This window comes from Biomphalaria glabrata, chromosome 17, assembly GCF_947242115.1.
Source record: "Biomphalaria glabrata chromosome 17, xgBioGlab47.1, whole genome shotgun sequence".
Classification (NCBI taxonomy): domain Eukaryota; kingdom Metazoa; phylum Mollusca; class Gastropoda; family Planorbidae; genus Biomphalaria; species Biomphalaria glabrata.
This window is the reverse complement of record NC_074727.1, coordinates 9141074-9156688: the sequence shown is the minus strand read 5'-3', so window position 1 is coordinate 9156688 and position 15615 is coordinate 9141074. Positions and strand designations below refer to the sequence as shown.

General features: G+C 35.1%; 1 protein-coding gene across 3 annotated transcripts in view; it reads left to right on the top strand.

Annotated features, from left to right (window-relative positions):
* Positions 1-14478, top strand: part of LOC106059650 (proton-coupled zinc antiporter SLC30A2-like) — a 33898-nt gene extending 19420 nt beyond the window's left edge. For all 3 annotated transcript variants that reach the window (XM_013217323.2, XM_056015603.1, XM_013217324.2), the window contains 8 exons: positions 1410-1432; positions 1950-2063; positions 2771-2917; positions 7026-7179; positions 8067-8607; positions 9180-9285; positions 10491-10625; positions 11525-14478. In XM_013217323.2, the coding sequence (XP_013072777.2) occupies positions 1410-1432; positions 1950-2063; positions 2771-2917; positions 7026-7179; positions 8067-8607; positions 9180-9285; positions 10491-10625; positions 11525-11670 (1366 nt within the window). In that variant the 3' untranslated portion in view covers positions 11671-14478. The remainder of the gene's footprint in view (positions 1-1409; positions 1433-1949; positions 2064-2770; positions 2918-7025; positions 7180-8066; positions 8608-9179; positions 9286-10490; positions 10626-11524) is intronic.
* Positions 14479-15615: the final 1137 nt, after the last annotated feature.

Below are 15615 nucleotides of genomic sequence, written 5' to 3'. Positions count from 1 at the left end.
AAGTCTTTATCATCCTCCACTTTTCTGAGTTTCCATCTTTTACTGTGTACAATAGACAAATGCGGAGACATGCCTCAAGTACTACACAGAAAAAAAAACAAAATGTTATCCTATATTCAACTTTATTGGGTTTTATAGGGCATCTCAAAAAAGGACTTCCGATCACCTATGGCCTGTGGTCTGATATTTAACGTGTTGGGTTTGGGCAATAAATGATCTGCAATATGGGGGGAAAACAAAAGCATTGAGAAACAGATTAGGACATGAATGTTGACAAAGAAATGTTCTAGTCAGTGTCTAGAAAGTTTAAGCTAGGCAAGTGGATAGTTAGGCCATTATGATCTTCCTCCGTGTATACAATTTCAGTGCTAGTACTCTTTATGTCTCTTTTTATAGTCGTAGAGGTTGTGTTCATAGTACTTTGTGTTCATAGTACTTTGTGTTCATAGTACTTTTTGGGGGGGCTATATCCATAGGCAGCCTCTTGATCTGAATTCTTAATGCTCTGAGAACACAGGTATTCCTGACTATACTCAAAGGCTGCTCATGAATACTTATCTTATAGTTAAAATCTAATACTTTAAAGCTAGTCCTTTAATTTGCCAACTAAAAAATTAAGTTTACTTATAATAATTTGTGGGAAATCAATAGAAGGGGGGGGTTTGTGTTGTGGCATAGTCCCTGAGGTAATTCCAGCTCCCCATGGCAATCATAGTAGTGGTCCATTGAGGAAAAAGGCAGTGGGGTGCAGAGCTCCCAGTCTACGCCTGTACGCTATTTTAGAAATCCTTCCTAACAGATAATGAAGACGCCTCCAGTTCCCTATTGGACCACTATTTCGAAGGTGGCTTAATTCACTTGTGTTCCTGAGGGGGCTTGAGTTTGAATTATGAAGGAGACTAGAAACTTTTTATTTCAGGATTTAAAACTTTTCCCACAACTCTTGATCCTATGTTCCCTAAAAAGAAAATGGAACACATTGCACTCAGCTTTCTATAGGAGCAAGACAACACAATAGAACATTCATTATTTTTAAATATAGAAACACCATTGTCAGACTTTACACAATGGAAAGCTAAAGAGAGATTGATGGGTTTTGTTTGCTGCCACTTGCTAGACTATCACTAAGAATACTAACATTGTAGTAAGCATAACAATCTTGTATGAAACAAACAAAAAATATTTGAAGAGTTTAAAAATTTAAGTCTGCAATGAGAAAGTTCATTTGATACACAAGGTAGTCTCTAGACTTCATCAAAGCAAAAAAAAATTTTTTTAGACAAGATTTTGTACTTCATATGCCTTATATTTATATATTTATTTTTTCTCATCTTGATACGAAAAAAATTTTGATACAGATTAGTTTTATCATTACATTCCTTTTTCAAAATATTTTATTTTTTTTACAGTGAAGGAGAGGCCTCTGAACTAAGTAAGTAATATTTCAACATTATTTTTAATACTAAAGAACATTTACAATATTTCTACAACATATTTAAGTCAATACAATTTTTTTTCTGGGTAACAAATAAACAGTACAAAGAATAAAATCTTTTTTAACTTCAGCCATAATAAACAGGAACTTTTTCCTATTTAAGGCAGATAGACTTTGGAATTTCAATGGTGATTTTTAAGCTTCTACCCCAAACCCAGAACTGGACATTGATTACTTATACCTTGCCCCTAAATTTAAAATAAAATGATTCATTGAAAATTATAAATATTTGTTGACTTTAGATATGCATCAAAGAAATAAACCTGAAAAAAAAAATTTTTTTGCTTCTCAAATTTCATGAAGGAATAAGTAAAATGTGCACAATTAGTTTTGACCTATTAGGATGATTTTCATCTGTATAGAAATGTCCCTTTTGTATAGAAAGATTTATTTAAAGTGCAGATGTTTCATAATATTATTTATAGGAATAAAAATGGTTTTCCTCTTGAATTAGCTGACAGTCACTGCCACTCACAGTTGAAGAAGTCTGGGTTTGACAAGAAGGCTAGAACAAAGTTAATTGTAGCAAGTATACTATGCCTGGTGTTTATGACTGGAGAGATGGTGGGTAAGTACCATTCATTGCTGTTACACAATATGGTCAATATATATATCATATATATATATATATATATATATATATATATATATATATATATATATATATATATATATATATATATATATTTCAACTTCTCGTAACTAATGAGGCCAATCCTTGCTGCACAGCTGCAGTCACAGGTTGGGCATCTGGGAATGTTGCACTTTCACTCTTTTTTTTTCTACTTCTATCATGTACACCATCTGCAATCCAGGACCCATTCTTTATGCTTGCTCTCCATGTGTATTTATCCAGTGCCTCTTTTTCCCAACTGTGTCAATTTTAAAAAGCCTCATGTTGCGTTTGCATACATCAGTATATATATAATATATAGTCAATGCTGATTAATTGGGACCTCTTCTGAACATAATCATGTTGGTCCTACTATCAGGCTTGTCTGATTACATGAACATTTTGAATGTTTCAAGACTGTTTAGGTTCTTTCGTCTCAATAAGCAGCTAAGCCAACGTGGTTCAATTAACCAGATTTGTCTTTGTTTAAATATGAATATAACTGACATTATTCTATAGAAAATATCTGTTTTTTTGTTGTTTTTTTTTCCTCCAGTTTTGTGAAATATTCACTAGATAACTATTTCATAGTACTTCATTAGTATGCTTGAAATGAATTGTAAAAATTTTATGTATAAAGAGTTCACTAATTGATATTTTAGGTGGACTGCTGGCCCACAGTTTAGCCATTATCTCAGATGCTGCCCACTTGTTGACCGACTTTGCCAGTTTCATGATCAGTCTAATGGCCCTCTACTTGGCTCATAGACCAGCTACCAAGAAACTAAGTTTTGGCTGGTACAGAATTGGTAATATATCTAAACTAAAGTAGCTTCAATTTGAACTTGACCTATTCTTGTTACAGGGAGGTAATGACTGAATGTAAAATGCTTGGCTTCCAAACTGAGGGGTCTTGATTTTGAATCTTGGTGAAGTATGGGATTTTGAACTTTGGGATTTTTAGTGTGTCTCTTGAGTCCACCCAACTCCACTGAGTACCTGACAAACTTTGGGATTTTTAGTGTGTCTTTTGAGTCCACCCAACTCTACTGAGTACCTGACAAACTTTTGGATTTTTAGTGTGTCTCTTTGAGTCCATCCAACTCTACTGAGTACCTGACAAACTTTGAGATTTTTAGTGTGTCTCTTGAGTCCACCCAACTCTACTGAGTACCTGACAAACTTTTGGGATTTTTAGTGTGTCTCTTGAGTCCACCCAACTCTACTGAGTACCTGACAAACTTTTGGGATTTTTAGTGTGTCTCTTGAGTCCATCCAACTCTACTGAGTACCTGACAAACTTTTGGGATTTTTAATGTGTCTCTTGAGTCCACCCAACTCTACTGAGTACCTGAAAAACTTTTGGGATTTTTAGTGTGTCTCTTGAGTCCACCCAACTCTACTGAGTACCTGACAAACTTTTGGGATTTTTAGTGTGTCTCTTGAGTCCATCCAACTCTACTGAGTACCTGACAAACTTTTGGGATTTTTAATGTGTCTCTTGAGTCCACCCAACTCTACTGAGTACCTGAAAAACTTTTGGGATTTTTAGTGTGTCTCTTGAGTCCACCCAACTCTACTGAGTACCTGACAAACTTTGGGATTTTTAGTGTGTCTCTTTGAGTCCATCCAACTCTACTGAGTACCTGACAAACTTTTGGGATTTTTAGTGTGTCTCTTTGAGTCCACCCAACTCTACTGAGTACCTGACAAACTTTGGGATTTTTAGTGTGTCTTTTGAGTCCACCCAACTCTACTGAGTACCTGACAAACTTTGGGATTTTTAGTGTGTCTCTTTGAGTCCATCCAACTCTACTGAGTACCTGACAAACTTTGGGATTTTTAGTGTGTCTCTTTGAGTCCACCCAACTCTACTGAGTACCTGACAAACTTTTGGGATTTTTAGTGTGTCTCTTTGAGTCCACCCAACTCTACTGAGTACCTGACAAACTTTTGGGATTTTTAGTGTGTCTCTTGAGTCCACCCAACTCTACTGAGTACCTGACAAACTTTTGGGATTTTTAGTGTGTCTCTTGAGTCCATCCAACTCTACTGAGTACCTGACAAACTTTTGGGATTTTTAGTGTGTCTCTTGAGTCCATCCAACTCTACTGAGTACCTGACAAACTTTTGGGATTTTTAATGTGTCTCTTGAGTCCACCCAACTCTACTGAGTACCTGAAAAACTTTTGGGATTTTTAGTGTGTCTCTTGAGTCCACCCAACTCTACTGAGTACCTGACAAACTTTGGGATTTTTAGTGTGTCTCTTTGAGTCCATCCAACTCTACTGAGTACCTGACAAACTTTTGGGATTTTTAGTGTGTCTCTTTGAGTCCACCCAACTCTACTGAGTACCTGACAAACTTTGGGATTTTTAGTGTGTCTTTTGAGTCCACCCAACTCTACTGAGTACCTGACAAACTTTGGGATTTTTAGTGTGTCTCTTTGAGTCCATCCAACTCTACTGAGTACCTGACAAACTTTGGGATTTTTAGTGTGTCTCTTTGAGTCCACCCAACTCTACTGAGTACCTGACAAACTTTTGGGATTTTTAGTGTGTCTCTTTGAGTCCACCCAACTCTACTGAGTACCTGACAAACTTTTGGGATTTTTAGTGTGTCTCTTGAGTCCACCCAACTCTACTGAGTACCTGACAAACTTTGAGATTTTTAGTGTGTCTCTTGAGTCCACCCAACTCTACTGAGTACCTGACAAACTTTTGGGATTTTTAGTGTGTCTCTTGAGTCCATCCAACTCTACTGAGTACCTGACAAACTTTTGGGATTTTTAGTGTGTCTCTTGAGTCCACCCAACTCTACTGAGTACCTGAAAAACTTTTGGGATTTTTAGTGTGTCTCTTGAGTCCACCCAACTCTACTGAGTACCTGACAAACTTTTGGGATTTTTAGTGTGTCTCTTTGAGTCCACCCAACTCTACTGAGTACCTGACAAACTTTGGGATTTTTAGTGTGTCTCTTGAGTCCACCCAACTCTACTGAGTACCTGACAAACTTTTGGGATTTTTAGTGTGCCTCTTTGAGTCCACCCAACTCTACTGAGTACCTGACAAACTTTGGGATTTTTAGTGTGTCTCTTGAGTCCACCCAACTCTACTGAGTACCTGACAAACTTTTGGGATTTTTAGTGTGTCTCTTGAGTCCATCCAACTCTACTGAGTACCTGACAAACTTTTGGGATTTTTAGTGTGTCTCTTGAGTCCACCCAACTCTACTGAGTACCTGACAAACTTTTGGGATTTTTATTGTGTCTCTTTGAGTCCACCCAACTCTACTGAGTACCTGACAAACTTTGGGATTTTTAGTGTGTCTTTTGAGTCTATCCAACTCTACTGAGTACCTGACAAACTTTGGGATTTTTAGTGTGTCTCTTGAGTCCACCCAACTCTACTGAGTACCTGACAAACTTTGGGATTTTTAGTGTGTCTCTTTGAGTCTATCCAACTCTACTGAGTACCTGACAAACTTTGGGATTTTTAGTGTGTCTCTTGAGTCCACCCAACTCTACTGAGTACCTGACAAACTTTGGGATTTTTAGTGTGTGTCTTGAGTCCACCCAACTCTACTGAGTACCTGACAAACTTTGGGATTTTTAGTGTGTCTCTTGAGTCCACCCAACTCCACTGAGTACCTGACAAACTTTGGGATTTTTAGTGTGTCTCTTGAGTCCACCCAACTCTACTGAGTACCTGACAAACTTTGGGATTTTTAATGTGTCTCTTGAGTCCACCCAACTCTACTGAGTACCTGACAAACTTTTGGGATTTTTAGTGTGTCTCTTGAGTCCACCCAACTCTACTGAGTACCTGACAAACTTTGGGATTTTTAATGTGTATCTTGAGTCCACCCAACTCTACTGAGTACCTGACAAACTTTTGAGATTTTTAGTGTGTCTCTTGAGTCCACCCAACTCTACTGAGTACCTGACAAAGTAAAGGTGGTTGGTCCTTGTCCTTATCCTGTCCATGACACCCTCTTAACCGTCAAACATAGAAAAAGATGAGGTTGACATGATCTACCCCCATAGAATTTAAGGCCTGAAAGGAGAACATTTATTTACTTTTACTTCTTGTCTTAGGACAGTAAAACAATCATTGCTGTTATGAAGGAAAACTCTTAAGTAGCCCACTTTATGTAAAATAACAATATATTGTCTATAAAACTATCTATATCCTATTAACTGAACTACAATGTATGCCAATTATTTGCAACTGATAAATACTATGATAATAAAAACCGAAACCAAATTTTTTTTTAATGGAAAATTATAAATAAAAAATTAATTGTTCTAGAGTAGGAAACTGTGATTGTAATTTTTTTTTTTTTTTTGTTGTTTTTTTTTTTGGTCTTCAAGATATTAGAATGATATATAATTCCTGATATCAGTATGAACACTGTGAGAGATTTTATGATGTGATCAGAACACCCGAAATTCATTACTTATTAAAATTGAGACTGAGACTCATCAAGACTAGAATAGTAACTGTTGAGAAATAACTTCTTTTACTTCAAGGAAATGCACTATCATCAGTGTCATTCTGATCTAAGTATATATGTTCACACCACTGCAAAACCCACACTTTGTAATAGCACATGAAATGATTTAGTTGTACTGGTAAAAATTAAATTTTTCAACAGACTTGGCTGTCATTAAAGAAGCAGTTTTAAGCAACAGAAATGGAAATGCTTATGAGATTATAATAAGTGTATTTCTGCACTGACACAATCACATTTAAATATTAAAATCTGTGCATGGTAGCATACACAAACAAATTATGATTATCATAAAGTACAATGTAGGCCTTTCTTTTCACTTAATGTGTATTCTCTTTTTAATATTAGGGTCGTTAAAACTCTAACTTATTGTACTTTTTTATTTTATTTTTTTAATCTGTACAGAAATTCTTGGTGCTTTTGTCTCTATCTTGATGTTGTGGGTTCTTACTGGAATTTTGGTCTACTCAGCTGTCCAGCGTATAATAGATGATACTTATGAAATAAATGCAACAATTATGCTGATCACTGCTGGTACAGGAGTTTTTTTCAATATTGTGTGAGTATGAGTCTAATTTAATTTTTTTTAGAGGTTGTTCTCAGTATGTTTTACAGCTTTCATCATTTCTAAAAATCTTTACCAGTATCTTATGACATATTTTCTTCTTTTAGTATTTTATACTTAGTATTTTTCTAAATTATTTATTCTTAAATACCTGAATTCGTCTTGTATCATATTTTTTGTGGAAAGCTTGGAGTGTGTTTTGGCTGATTCCCCTTAGTTTGACCATAATGAAAGAGATCAGATGATGTTTCTCTCTCTCCCTTCCTTTCTCTCTCTCTCTCTCTCTCTCTCTTTCGTGATAGCCCACCTTTCCAGGTTATGTTTGATCCTAAGTATGTTAATATGTCAATTTTCTACATTGTTAGGCCCAAAAGCTTTATGCGAAAAACAAATGGTGCATGTTCATGAAGTCAGACTTAGAAACTACTTAGATTTAGATCCTTCCACATTGCTCTGCGAAGAGCTGTCTCCAAAGAGATAAGCCTCAGACGATGTTTGTTGCCTCATCCTAAATGGTATCCTTTGCTTTTAGGTGCTCCTTGAAGGCATAACACCTTGTTATACTAGGACATCCTTGTTTACATTTTCCTAGTTTTGGCATTCATGTTATTGTCATCTTTGGGAAAGGCATTTTATTTTGTCTAAGGACATGTCACACTTCTGGCAGATTTAAATCACAACTTTAAGTTTCCTGTTTGGCAAAGAATTTCTAAGTTGGTGTCATGGTTTCTGTATGTTTCATAGATGGGTAGCCTTAGCCTTAAAAAGTAGGGCCTAGATGTTGGGAAATAGCAAGCATGATTATGTATACTTATCAAAAACTAAACTTTTGCTCTATTAACTATTTAAATTATAATTTCAGTGGTTATGTTTCTTTACAGACTAGGTACAACTCTGCATCAACATTCTCATAGCCATGGTGGAGGAGGTCATAACCATGGTGGAGGCGGTCATAGCCATGGTGGAGGGGGTCATAGCCATGATGGAGGTCATAGCCATAGTGGAAGAGACAGCCACAGCAATGGAGTCCATGCATCTGCAGGTCACAGCCATGGGGCTGAAAATCACAGTCATGGAACTGAGAATGGTGACTGCGCCCAAAGTCACAGCCACAACGGCATCCATGGGCGTGACAATCTGGCAGCTCAGTCCGATGATTCTCCTGAAGTGTTCCAGGGCCCTGTTCCTTCCCAGACTTCTGCTGCTCCACATGAGAACAAAAATTATGGCAGCATAGACGTTGAAAAGGGTGAACACATCAATGTTGCTGGCAATGAAAAGTCACAATTGATTAAGAACCAGGAACAGAAGCATCACAGCAGAGAAAGCAACATCAACGTGAAAGCAGCCTTTATCCATGTCATTGGAGATCTCCTGCAAAGTGTAGGAGTCTTAGTGGCAGCATTTATCATCTATTACAAGGTACAATTCTTTGTGTCCATTTTAAAAACAACTCTAAAAAGTAAGAGATTGTTATAGATATCAAGGTTTTATTTTTTTTCCCTTTTTTATATAAAAAATAGGATTTATTATTTTATTAAATTTTAAACTTTTTTAGCTGAGAATGGAAAAATGTGTTAAAACTATAAAATAGATGAACAAATGTGTTTGTGTGCACTAAGTGTGAAAGAAAATGTTTTTAGATCTACATTTAGATAGGGAAGAGACACCAAAGCATAGAGTTGTTTGTAAAAGGGGTGGGGGGGATTTTATGGGCTACAAATTTCAAGAATGAAAAGTATTTAGTGAAGAACTACTATCGTTTTATTTATTCATCTAAATGTTATCAAAATCAAATCCACCAGTTGCTTATTCAGACCTGATCATAAGGTGCTGAAACAATTCCAGTCCAATCAAGTTTATCCAATGGACTGTTTATTTGGGACTGAAAGGATCAGGCCATTATATGATTAGGTTAATTGTATTTGACTGTGCATGTATGTATATTATTTAATGATTTCTATACTTTTATATTTTTGTTTGTTTTGGTTTAGCCTGAATGGAAGATAGCTGACCCAATCTGTACATTCATGTTTTCACTATTTGTCCTGGTGACTACTCTCACTATCATGAAGGATATTATTGTTGTTCTAATGGAAGGTGAGTCTTGTTTCAAACCCCACTGGGTAAAAATGTTTGTAAAATTTGTAAAATGTTTTACATGTTTTGGATGTTCCTTCAGAGTTGAAGATAGTTTACTTTCTAGTCCAAACCTCCCGCAGGACCAGGGGGGATGGGAGCGGGCAGGATTTGAACCATCGATAAATCTGAACGACAGTCCAGCGTGCAAACTGTACGACCAGGCAGCCATTAGCACCTTAGTTTATTAAGCTTGGAAGATTATGTCTATATGTATTATAAAAACAAAATGTTAGTAGCTTATAGTAGACTTCCTTCTCAGTAGGTTTTATAAGTTTATAAATTGTTTAGATGCTCCTTGTGATGAGTTAAGCAAATTAGTGACAAAATTTAGATTTTGAATCACTAAATACACTGAAATCCTGCTGTAAACTTACACTAATCAAAGTTCTGCTTAATTTGACTTTGCTTCATAGTTTGTTTTTTCTTTGCAGAAACATTTTTTTTTTTCAAAGACAGCTATGTCCCAATAATTGGAATATATCATTAAAAATCATCTGTGCGCTGTGATCTTTTTCACATACCATAACAAGCCATTAATGACTTATGGCATTCATCCATCTTTCATCATACTGCAATCAATTGAGGTCTAATTTAACAATTATTTATGCATGCACTGTATATTTGTCAGTTAGTCATGCACACACTAGACAGTTTGTTCTGCTGCTGGTTTGTAAAAATTTTCTTTCTGTCCCATGCAAGCATATGGACAGAGTTGTAGTCACTGAACCCATTTATTCAGACTACTGACCACCACTTCTGTTGATTTCATAACATACAGTCACTATCACTTGCTATTATCACTTATGTCATTATTTGTGTAGATAATATAGAATGGCATCATCAATGTCTACATATCCACATTCTTTGATGAGAAAAAAGTAAAAATCTCTAACATACATGACTATAAATTACATTTGAGTTTTGGGTAAATTTGTAGGATTACCCTTTTATTTAGTTATTCCCCTTTGAATGCAGTTCTAACTTATTATTTTTCATTACCTGTTCTTTACTACTTCCATTTAAGCATTTTCAACAGTACTGTGAACTCGTTTGGTCTGGTTTTTGGAGTAACTGCTAGTCTTAGTGTATGTGTATACAAATGTATTTTGTCTTTTTTTTCTAAAGTTAAAGATGCATCTATGCTAAACATTTTCTATGTGCAGGTACTCCACGAGGAATAAATTTTGCTGAAGTCAGACAAGCCTTCTTCCAGGTCGAAGGTGTACTAGATATTCACAACCTAAGAGTCTGGTCATTAACAATGGATAAAATAGCTCTCTCTGTTCACCTCGCTATAGGTCAGTTGTTCTACAATGTAAAAAAAAAATTTTAACTTCATTTTGTTTGTTTATTTTGTGTTATTTTGATCTTCAGTTTGCCAAACTTTAATTGGTCTTGATACCCTGGCTTCTCTTTAAAGATCTAGTTGCTAATTTTGTACCTGTCTGAACTAATATTCAATGCTTAGGCATATCAGGATGGCTACCTTGTTATGTGGCATGCACTCTGTAGTCTTAATGGTCTATTTTTTAAATCCAGCCTATGACCATAGACATAAATAAATATAGACTGGCCATTTAAAGAGTTTTATGAAACGAAAATTTGTGACTTGCAATTTTGTGTACTTTATTATACAGCAGTGTAGTTTTGTTCAATCTCTAAGACTGAAGATCATGCAACTTTTCAGAACAATAGATTTACATGTTTTCAAGTTACATGAAGTTATTTCCTTTTTCCAATCTACATTTATATATGTCTATGCCTGTGACATAATGGGGAAATAACTATTTCTGATTAATTGTAAAGACAGGAGTGATTCCCCTTTTGAAGTTTATATAAGGGCACGTGGACCGTGTTTAGTCACCACTTGCTCCTGAGTTACCAGCTTGACCAATGGACCTGTGTTGTGGACTGTATAAATTTTTTCTGTTAGATATTCTTTTGTTTTTTTTTGTTAGATATTGGTTGTGTGTCTTGGGGTACTCAACAGTTGAGAAAAGTGCAGAATTTAGCATGACTTTCAGATGCCACAGATTCTAATGAAATTAATTTGGTCGTCTATTGTCTGCATATTTTGTCTTATTATATTTATATATTTAGTATATTTTAAATGTCTTATGAAAATCAGTTATCTTTCTTTCGTTTCTATCTTTTGGTTTAAAGCTAAATGACACATTCAGTTTTCTTTTTATTTCAGACAAAAAATCAGACCCCCACAAAGTGCTTAAGTTGGCATCATTTGCCATCCAACAAAAGTTCAACATCAGTGAGACCACCATGCAAGTGGAGCAGTACGTGGATGAGATGCTGGACTGTCAGGATTGTCAGGGGCCCAAGTTGTAACCTTTTTGTCTGGTTCTCACGTTCAGCAGAAAGTGTTATAGTTCCTCTAGGCACTCTTGTAAAACTGGTTGGACCTACAGAGAAGTATTAAAGAGACACTTCACTGAAAACTTCAGTAGTATTGACCAATTGTTAAAAAAATATTGAGTTGCATGATTATATTATATAGTTATAATTATTTATATATCCATTATATATAGATAGATAGATAGATTGATTTATTTACATTCCTAATTATTTAAATTGTTAAACTAGAAATCAATTGGTCAATTGTAATTCTTGCCTAAAGAGCTTTGTTTTCCCTCTTAAGCTTGCTCAACCTGATGGTCTGTTACATAGACGAACTTTCGGAGCTCTTTGGTTCGGAAGGTCTACAAAAAAAAAATGGGTTTATGCCATATGTAAAATCAGTAAAGGTTTAACTATTGTCTAAGGAAGGATGTTACCTTTATGTGTAAACCTGGATGTCACTTGTGTATATATATTGCATAACTTATTCGTGCAAATAAATAATTAGCCAAAGCTGCCATCTTATCTCACTGTCATCACAATAAGAGAATATCAGCTTATCCAAAGTAGTTAAACTTGTATGTGTACTAAAAATAAGTAAAACAGAATGAATCTTTAGTCATATAAATGAAAAGGAGGAAATAATTTACCTACTTGTGCTTCACTTCTGGCATGACTCGAGCAGTCTGTCTTGATTACAGTAAAAATAACATTTGCATGTCATTTAGGTTCATTTCTATTGTTTTGATTATTCGTATAAGAAAAAAAAGCTATTTCATGTAAATAAAAAAATACTATGTAAAAAATTCAAATTTTATTTATTAAAAATATATTTTAGAACACTTGAGTTTAGGTTATGTTTGAAATACGAGGCTCATTTTCAAATCAGAACTTTTGTAGGTACATTTTTATTCCATGGGATGAGTGGCATAAACTGTTTGGCTACCTATCATGTGGGTCTGAAGCTCAAATCCAGACTTGATCTGTGTACCCATAGGCAGCCCATATATTCCCTCCTCCCATAGGCCCACAAAAGAGATGGAATCACAGCTCACTGAGCATGCTATAGCATGCAAGATGGGCTAATTAAAAGTAATGAAAAAAAAATAATAATAATGCTTTTTCATTATATCATATTAAAGATTGTAATATTTATGTCTATAATTGTTTTTTTAAGACTTACATGTGTATTTTTTGATGTATAGTTGTAAAAGTCTTTTGGGTAATATTTATTATGAATGTTATTTATGATATGATATTGACCAAATTTACTCACCCATGGGATTGCCAATTTTTTTTAATGTTACATTTCATAACATAATGAAGTGTAACATAAGTTTCTTGTATTCCATACTCCCAACCATGCTCACATATTATTCCTCAAATTTAATTGAATTATTCACAGTCATGGCTTGTCATAAAGACCTACAGAACCAAGTTAACACAATTTACAAAAATGGTTTCCAGGAAAGGCTGCCTGGTTGTGCGGTTTGCCCGCTGGACTGTCGTTCGGATTTATCGACGGTCGAGGGTTCAAACCCTGCCCGCTCCCATCCTCCCGTCGTCCTGCGGGAGGTTTGGACTAGGAAGTAAACTATCTTCAACTCTGAAGGAACATCCGAAATATGTAAAACAAACAAGGCCAGAGCATGTCATTTTCTAACCTCATATGTAGACATCTTTCATTTGTTTTTGCTGATTATAATTAGTTTGCAGAGTTTGTTTTCTTTGTTTTTCACCATTTATCAAATTGTCATAAAATGTATAGGAATAAGTTACCAATGGCTGGTGATGAAAGCTTAAAATATATGCTGCTGAAATAAGCATCATTCCATCCATGTTTACGTGTACAAGACTATTGTCTATTTAAATGAGTCATTGCTTTATATTTAAGAGTTTGCAGCAAAAGAATATATTATTTTTTGCTGTAATTCATTTCAAGGTAACCTCTATATTTACATTCCCTTATATTTATATAGTGCATTTTTTATTTTTAAAAAATAGGTGCAGTACTCAGTGATGGATCGCCTAACGTTTAACTACTAATATATTTATAATAAACGTTAAAATACAAGAAAATAACTAATTTTTTCCCCACATTGAAAAAGGTGCCGGTACCGGTGCGTACCTTCACAAAAAAAAAACACTATATATATATATATACATTAAAATAAGGAATCAGGTGCCTACCTGGGTTCAAACCCTGCCAGCTGTCCTGCTGGAAGTTTGGCCTAGGATGTAAATATCTTCAATTCTGAAGGAACAATCAAAACATATAAATCAAAATCTCCCTTTGATAGCAATACATTTTAGTTAACTTATTGTGTTAATTTGAACTCTTTATTAAGCCATCAAAGGCTCTTTACCTAATATCATTAGAACATAGTAAGATTTGTTTCCCCTGTCATCATTCTACAAAGGTTACTTTAGATTGTCAATTTTTTTTTTAGGCACAATGATTCCTATTCCGAAATGATAAACTGTCTTAGACACATTGATTCCTATTCTGAAATGATAAACTGTCTTAGGCACAATGATTCCTATTCCGAAATGATAAACTGTCTTAGGCACAATGATTCCTATTCCGAAATGATAAACTGTCTTAGGCACAATGATTCCTATTCCAAAATGATAAACTGTCTTAGGACATTTGTTTTCCTTGCATGCATTTCTTTTGTGGCCTTTTTGTTTTTGTATGTTCTAATAAACTGCATATTTTTTTCCAAGGTCTTTCATTTGGTTAAAAAAAAAATGACTTGTTTATAACATCCAAAAGAATTAAAACTTTTTTTTCTCAAATGTGTTTTTGTGTTGATTACAAAAGACAATTGTTGTACTAATAGAGGATTTATGATCTGGTCATTGAAGAGGCCTGGTGGCTTGAGTGGTAAAGCTCTTGGCTTCTAAACAGGGGTTGCAGGTTGGAATCCTGGTATTTTTCAATTTCAGGATTTTAGGACGCCTCTTGAGCTTGTAGGGTACAGTAAAACATGCCATTCAAATTCAAATATTTTGTAGGGTTAAGTTTGTAAGCTTTAATAATAAACCTGAAGGAATACGGAAAGCCAGTAATTTCATAATTAACGTTTGCCTAATTTGATTAGGCCTAGACTCAGAGACAATATAATATAACCAAATACGTAATTACATTGGTAACAATCAACACCGGAGAGTAATTGATAAATCTTGTGTGTGTTTACAGATAGGCCTATCAGTTCAAACCGGATTGTTGGCTAATTAGGTCGAGACTGTTTGAAAATATCTTGTTATCCTTTAACTGATATAGCTTTCATGTCATACTAGCCGGATATGACCCGCAGGCCTAAGTTTATTTAACGACATGGCCTAAATTGTGCCGATGTGCCTCAAATCCAAAAATCCTAAGTTTGTTTATCACTAATCTAGCGCCATGTTAATACTGTGAAAATTGGTAGCCTCTAACGATTTTTATTGAGTAGATAGATATAGACGTATACCTTAACAAATCAGTAATTTGTAAACGAAGCTACAAGTGAATGCTAAAAAATGCAATGGACGATTAGTAGTGTATATTAATAATAATACAATTTTTGAGTGACGTCAGAGAGAGAAGGAAGCCGGAAATGACGTAAAAGACTATTGTAAACGTTGTAATAACATTCTTTCTAACAAGATTGAAGTGATTATAGAATACAAGTTAACAGTTTTGAGTTTTAACTATTTCTTAACTATATCTGAGCGCATATGTCATATTTTTGCTAGACGTTCATATCAAATCGGCATCACCTTAAGTAAGTCTAATTGGCGAGTTCAAAGAAGAAAGTCACTGCAGATTGGCTGCCTGGGCGTGCAGTATGCGCCCCTGGACTGACGTTCGGTCATCTCGATGGTCTTGGTTTCATGCCCTGCCCGCTGCCATCCCCCATCGTCCTGCGGGAGGTTTGGACTAGAAAGTAG